The 6,745-nt window shown below is 51.7% G+C and overlaps 1 protein-coding gene across 3 annotated transcripts; it reads right to left on the bottom strand.

Moving 5' to 3' along the window:
• Positions 1 to 285: 285 nt before the first annotated feature.
• On the bottom strand, positions 286 to 6,261 carry LOC114012821 (uncharacterized). Of its 3 annotated transcripts, none has more exons than XM_055797364.1 (7): positions 5,942 to 6,261; positions 4,962 to 5,127; positions 4,024 to 4,083; positions 3,237 to 3,368; positions 2,028 to 2,171; positions 946 to 1,006; positions 286 to 760 (listed from the first exon to the last, which is right to left on the bottom strand). In XM_055797364.1, the coding sequence occupies exons 2-7, from the start codon at positions 5,124 to 5,126 to the stop codon at positions 657 to 659; spliced, it is 666 nt and encodes a 221-aa protein (XP_055653339.1). In that variant the 5' UTR covers position 5,127; positions 5,942 to 6,261; the 3' UTR covers positions 286 to 656. The 3 variants fall into 3 exon arrangements, with proteins under 3 accessions (XP_055653339.1, XP_055653338.1, XP_055653337.1); XM_055797363.1 differs by having other exon boundaries at positions 4,962 to 5,130; positions 5,942 to 6,260; XM_055797362.1 differs by having other exon boundaries at positions 4,962 to 5,215; positions 5,942 to 6,260.
• Between the last annotated feature and the right edge of the window lie 484 nt (positions 6,262 to 6,745).

Raw genomic sequence — 6,745 nt, forward strand, 5'->3', positions numbered from 1 at the left:
GCTCTAGCATTACACTTCAGCACTAAAACTAATTGTACCGACACATGTACACCCCACAGAACTCACATTTTGACAGAGGTACCTGAATAGCATTGGCAAGGCTTTGTATCATAAACATCACCTGCCCACATCCCTGCCAAGAAGAAAAGGAAAAGCATTCCAACGCTCAGTAACGAAGTGGGTCGTTCATTATCCTTCACCCACTATCGTATCATCCAAACAAGTCATTGGCTAAGGGGGAGAAATTGAGGCAGCAGTTGGAGCAGGGAAATACTCCACAACCAGTTTCTTTTAAAAATTAATTGTATTTAACATTTGTATGCCTAAGGCTAGCACTGCTAGACAAATTTTATGATTAATTCTAGCGGAATAAAACATGATTTAAGTACAAAACCTGGAGGAAAAAATGCTCACGCTTTCCAGAGGCAATGAGGTATTTTAACTACACGAAGTCTGAATGTCCAAAACCATCTGCAGATCCTCCCCTTTCCACTGTGATTTTTGCTGAACATTGGGCATTCAGTAGTTCTCTCTTTTCCCGTGTGTTTTTCAAAAGGACAAGGAAAAGTACATAATCATCTTTAAAGATGAAGAACTTCTTACACCTGCCCTGCCGCATTTTTAGACCAGCAGCTTTAAAATCTTTGACCACTTTTTCAAGCCATTCTGATATATGGTGGAGGTTTGGATGCATCTTCCTCTGCGTCTGCGTCCTGGGCTGGAAACCGATCTGGGAAGTTAAAAATTCTGCCCCCAGGGCCTGTGTGGGGAAGGAAAAAGGAAACCATTAAACCTGTTGTAGACACTCGCACAAAATCCTGCATTCCTTTTGGCTCGGAGTATTTTGGTTATCATGATTTTGGCCCGGGAAGTAAAGCTTATTCAGGATGTTCCTTCCACGTCCCTGGTGAATATCCAAATACACAGAGGGGAAAAGTTACTCACTTTGTACAGCACAAACCATTTCCACTGCCTGATTTTGGTCCTCACTAGGTTGCAACCATTCCTATGAAAGAAACAATGCCATCAAAAACCTCATCTGTGAGTTTGTTCAAGAAGATACACCTGCACTCCTTGACAAAGTCTGTGTAGTCCACTCCTCCTAACAAGTTTTATTTTGAAAGTTTAAAGCAGCCTCACATTACACACTCGGTATCTTTAGTCAAGAACAGCTGCCTTGTAACCTGTACCCATTAATAATAGCAAATGAGGTGGTCGGATGTACATGTTTAATACCATCAGAATTGCTCCAGTAAAGTAGCTGGTATTTACTGAGCTCACTTAGCAGAGACATGCAGCATGTGCCCCATCACTTGAGGAAGAGTCCTCATAATTGAGCAGTAAAATGTGGTGCCATCATCCTCCCTACACTTCACACGCGGTACAGGGGATATTTTTATTACCATAGAATCATAGAACGGTTTGGGTTGGAAGGCACCTTAAGAACCACCTAGTTCCAACCCCCTGCCACGGGCAGGGACACCCCCCACCAGTCCAGGTTGCTCCCAGCCCCGTCCAGCCTGGCCTTGAGCACTGCCAGGGATGGGGCACCCACAGCTGCTCTGGGCAACCTGGGACAGTGCCTCACTACCTTCACAGTAAATTGTTACTGAATTTGCGGTTCTACAGATAAAGCATCTTGGCGTGTAAGTACCAGTAAGTCTTTAAAATGATGCACCAGGAGCAACTGTTGGTTTAAGAGTGAGAGAAGAAAGAGCAGCTTTTGAGGAGAACAGGAATTCATAGCAATTGGGACCACAGTAGCTTCAGCACTAATGGTTTGGAAAATGGAGAAAACTTACGCTAGGTCTGTAAATAAGACTGTAAATAAGAGGGAGGTAGTAAAAAGAAAAATACAAACAGTATAAACCCCTTCTAACATTCACTTATTTCTCAGAATTAGCCTTGGATGACCGAGGTAGAGCTGAGGCTAGGTTTATCGAAGAACAACACCTTTTCTCCCCAGTTTCTTCCCCTCCCATCTGTACTCAGTACAAATAAATGGGTGCCCGGGACTTCTCACTCACCATCCCAGTTACACTGTCATAGCACGAGCAGCGTGGAAGACTCCGGCATCCCAAGTAAGTGACCACCAGCACAACAAAAGCACTGCAGATAGATGCAACTAGCATGGCTATGTTAGCACCCTTGACTACTTTTTTGAGTACGAACTGCAAGCAGAAAAGGAGATGTTAAAGCTGTATTAAAAAACTGAAGCTCTCCACCAAAAAAATATCACAACGGCTGCAAGTATACCACAACGGCATCATAGGAGACATTCAGAGTCAGCACTATTTAAGGCTTTTCTTCCTGTGCTCTGAAGAACAAGCAAAGTGTGAACCTCAAACAGTAAAAGAGCAAGCAGTAAAATAAGTCTTCTGATCAAATGTGAGACAACACGCAACATCATCGGGTTTGGAAATAGCTTTAACAATAAGTAGAAACCCAAGGAATGGCTGCTCCTCTTCACACTAAATATGACAAACGTCTTCTTGCTACCCTGTCCCTTGGCAGCCTGATATTTCAGTTTGTCCTGCAATAAACTAATCCCCACAGGCAGCCATCGCTTGTACCAGCTCTGAGGTACAAAAGGGCTAACTCATTCCTTCTTTTCAGCTTTACTGTGGAGGACGTGCTTTAAGTAATACCCACTTTTAACCAGCTGACCTGTAACTGCCCTAACTTTATCACCTGAGGTGCACGCTGGAAAGGATTCGAGCCTAGCAATTGCTGTCTCAAACCAGACCAGGGATACAGCCAGCAACCTACCCCCTTTCCACGAGCAGCACCGTGACTTTTTCCTGGCACAATCGAAACCCGTTGGCACTCAGCAGCAGCAAAACTGCAGTGCGTCCAGGCGCACACCTAGTGTGCACGTCTCCGGGGACAAGCTGTTGCTCTCAAGCAGCTGCTTCTCAGATGGGCGTCTACGCGAGCTGGGTACTCATGCACATAGCCACCAACACTAGCCATACTGCAGCAGCAGCAAACGGCAGGAGTTAACTATGGAAGATCTATCCAGCCCTGATGGGTTTTGTGGTTTTCAGTACCTGACCTGATACTTAACTATAAACTTACCCAAACGTTTTTTAAACAAGTGCTCTGCTCCAGGCACCACTTCAAACTTCCGATTTAGGCATCCTGGAAGCCTGCTTCAGTTTCTAAGTCACGCCTAGTAGCATTTGCAGATTAAGACAGTCATGTTCCCCAGTAACAAGCATGATATCAATACTTACGGTATGCATAACATGGACTGGGACAGAACTTGGCTCCTCCTCTTCACCATAGTTCAGTGTGAAGGAGCTATAAACTATTATGATGAAAATGGCGATACAAGAGATTATGGAAGCAACTATCAGCACGTTCACCTAGAGAGAGAAATTAAAGGAGGTAAAGAAGGGGAGCAGAAATTAAAACTATCCTCTGACAAGTCCACACAATTAATACAGACATAATGTACTGACAAGCATTGTAGTCACTAGCCTTTGACCCCTCGTAACACTAAAAAGTGGTAGCAACAGCCACCTGGAAGCCAAACACAGAGCAGTAAAGGTTTTCATGACACTGGATTTCTGAGATACAACTAGGTCCTAAACTTTAACCACAGGTGCTAGTTGAACCAAAGACTTTGTTCTTAGAGATCTCTTACTTATAAACAATATCCCCCCCCTGGGGTTTACGTGGCTGCCTAGGAAATGCAAGACAATTAATTTGTTTCTGATTTTAGTGTCCACAATTTTTCATAACAGGAAGGAACACCAGAAGAAATGCATTTGGAAGCAAGCATTTTTACAGATTTTTGCTTATTATTAGAGCCAGCACTTGTCTGCTGCAGTGGGCAACACTGCATCCTCCTTTTGCTTAGGAACGTAGCACCTTTTATGAATATAACTCGAGGAAGTAAGCTCTCAATCCTGCAGAAGGACCAGCCAGCTCATTCCCTACCAAAACTGTTTTCAATTGCCCCAACGTTTTGCCCCTGCCCTGTAAACACGCAGCCAACCACCTCCCTGCCCAGCTTACAAGGACTGGATTCTTCCTCTGAGAGGAAAACAAAGCCAGGACGCCTGGGACTCCCATCACCTGCAGAACACAAAAGGAGTTGGTAGCTGGGAGACAAGTATTAGATTTGGAAGATAAACTACTACAGAGCAGGTGAAAAGCCCTTGTTTTCAAGGCTTGGGTCAGAAATGGAAAGAGAATTGCTGATTTCTTCTGTTTTCCTCTGCAGCATCTCCTGGGGGCAGGACACCGCATGAAATGCATCTTGCCCACTCACTCCCCCCACAGCAGCAATCCTCTGACTGGCTTCACAGCTCTGGCCAAATAATAAAAATGATTAAATAAGTCCGATTAAAGTGCTAACAATGCACAACACTTTTCCAAGTCCTTATGCATCTTGTAGATGGAAGAAAGAGAACTATGAAAGGAGACAGGCAGCCCCTGGATGGAAGGGAGTGCTTGAGTGCCAATGCCCTCGCGGCGTGGCTCACCAGTGGGGTACTGAACGCTGGCAGCGAGGATACCCGCTGCCTGCTCCTCACTGTGTTACAGAGAAGGAATGGCACTGTGCGTGGGACACCCATCATCACCCACATGTTCATCTAACTGATGTGAGGATGAAGCATTCGCCTCTGAATCTTTGGTGCCTTCTCTGGGGTCACTACGCTTCTGCAAAAAAACCCTGTCGATTGCCACTAGGCCCCTAGTTATCTAGAAAACTAGATAATTTTCTACATTATCCAGTAGAAATGTATGTTATTTAGCTCCTTCACAGGGAAGTCTGCTTGCATGCTCCTGCCTATGCCATGATAAGGAAACTTTTATTATCTGGGTTCAAAGCAGGAAAGCAGGGAAGAGCCAGCAAGAAGTCCTAGCCTCCCTCCCACCCCAAGCTGAGTAGTAGCAATGGCAGGGAGGAAAAACTGCAAAAACAGCACAGAAAATAAGGCGCCACTTACCATCCCGGCCCAAATTGGAGCTCTGGTTTTGCCCAGCTGAGCCTCCGTTCTGAAAATGTCATCTATGAACCCACTGACGACGCACACGGTACTGAAGGCGAGCTGGAACAGGCCCAGCACCACCATGCTCCTCTGGTTGAAGATAAAGTACCGGTAGCGATCCATCCTGCTGCGGGGCACACAGAAATCCCTGCCAGCGGAGCCGGGATTGCTGCGGCCTGGCCCTCCTCCGGTGGCAGGGTGAGCAGCGGTGCCTGGGCAGGAGGCGCAGAAAGGGCAGAAAGGGCGGGAGGGGCAGAAAGGACGAGAGGGGCAAAAAGGGGCAGAAAGGACAGAAGAGGCAGAAAGGACAGAAAGGGCGGGAGGGGCAGAAAGGGGCAGAAAGGACGGGAGGGGCAAAAAGGGGCAGAAAGGACAGAAAGGGCGGGAGGGGCAGAAAGGACAGAAAGGGCGGGAGGGGCAGAAAGGGGCAGAAAGGACAGAAAGGGCGGGAGGGGCAGAAAGGACAGAAAGGACGGGAGGGGCAAAAAGGGGCAGAAAGGACAGAAAGGGCGGGAGGAGCAGAAAGGACAGAAGAGGCAGAAAGGACAGAAATGACGGAAGGGGCAGAAAGGACACGAGGGGCAGGGGGGACGGGGGTCAGCGCCCAGCGAGGGTACTGGCCGGCCCGCGCCCCCCGGCAGCGCGGATCCCCCTCCCGCGGCTGGGCCGCCTGGGCTGCCCGCTTCGGGCCCCGCCGCTACCGCCACCTTCCCTGCGGCTTCTGCTGCCCCGAGAGGTTTGCCCGGGTTTCGTGCCTGGGGCGGGGAGCGGCGGGTCCCGCTGCGGGCAGGGGCAGCCGCGGAGGAGCGGGGGGGCACGGCCGGCACCCGGCTCCCCCCCCGCCCCATTTGCCCGGCCGAGGCACCGAGGGGCCCGGCCCGCCCCCCCACCCCGACCCGGCTGGGGCTGGGGCCCGGGCCCCGCCGCCGGCTCCTCACCTGCGGCCCGGCCCGGCCCTCCCCGGCGCTACTGCGCGGTGGCTCCGGGCGGCCCCTCCGGCGGGGCAGGTGCAGGCGAAGCTCCGGCTCCGCCTCCGGGAGAAGAAAGTTCCGAGTCGGTGCGGAAAGGCTGGGAGCGGCTCCGCCGCGCCGACACGGTGCAGGGCTGCTCCCCCCAGGGCCCCGCCGCCCCTGCGAGGACACGGCGGCCCCGGCGGCGAGAGGCCGGCGCTGCGCGGAGCCGGGAGGGCCGCCCGCGCCCTGCGGGCATTTTGCCTTTGTTCGGCTGCGGCCTGCGGGCCGCTCCGCGGGACAGGCCGTGCCCGGGCTGGGCGCAGCCCCTCGGTGTGCGCTGCCGGGGACTTGCGCGGCCAGCCTGCGCAGACGGACGGGCAGGGGCTGCTCCGGCACCCCGGCCAGCCTGCGCAGACGGACGGGCAGGGGCTGCTCCGGCACCCCGGCCAGCCTGCGCAGACGGACGGGCAGGGGCTGCTCCGGCACCCCGGCCAGCCTGCGCAGACGGACGGGCAGGGGCTGCTCCGGCACCCCGGGGCCTCTCTCCGCCGGGAAGGCGGCAGCAGAACCCACCCAAGCACCTCCGGCCAAAGCCATCCCTCACAAGCACCGCACTGAAGCATGCCGACCCTTTTTTTAAGGAATCAATGAATAGGTCAGCTATCATTTCTTTAGGTAAACCCACGCCACCTCCGTGTTGCGAGCAAAAGATGGCTGGCCTGGGCTGGAACCCTGGAACACAGCCGGGCTGGGTGAAACCAGCCCACTGCATCACCTCCCACGCTGCTG

The sequence above is a fragment of the Falco peregrinus genome, chromosome 2, assembly GCF_023634155.1.
Source record: "Falco peregrinus isolate bFalPer1 chromosome 2, bFalPer1.pri, whole genome shotgun sequence".
NCBI classification, from domain to species: Eukaryota; Metazoa; Chordata; class Aves; order Falconiformes; family Falconidae; genus Falco; species Falco peregrinus.

Coding starts and splice junctions, on each gene's coding strand:
- LOC114012821 (XM_055797364.1), bottom strand. CDS start 5,126: ATGGATCGCTACCGGTACTTTATCTTCAACCAGAGGAGCATGGTGGTG. Junction 3,369..4,023: donor AGAGGAAGAATCCAGTCCTT/GTAAGCTGGGCA, acceptor TTCTCTCTCTAG/GTGAACGTGCTGATAGTTGC. Junction 1,007..2,027: donor ATGACAGTGTAACTGGGATG/GTGAGTGAGAAG, acceptor TTTCTTTCATAG/GAATGGTTGCAACCTAGTGA.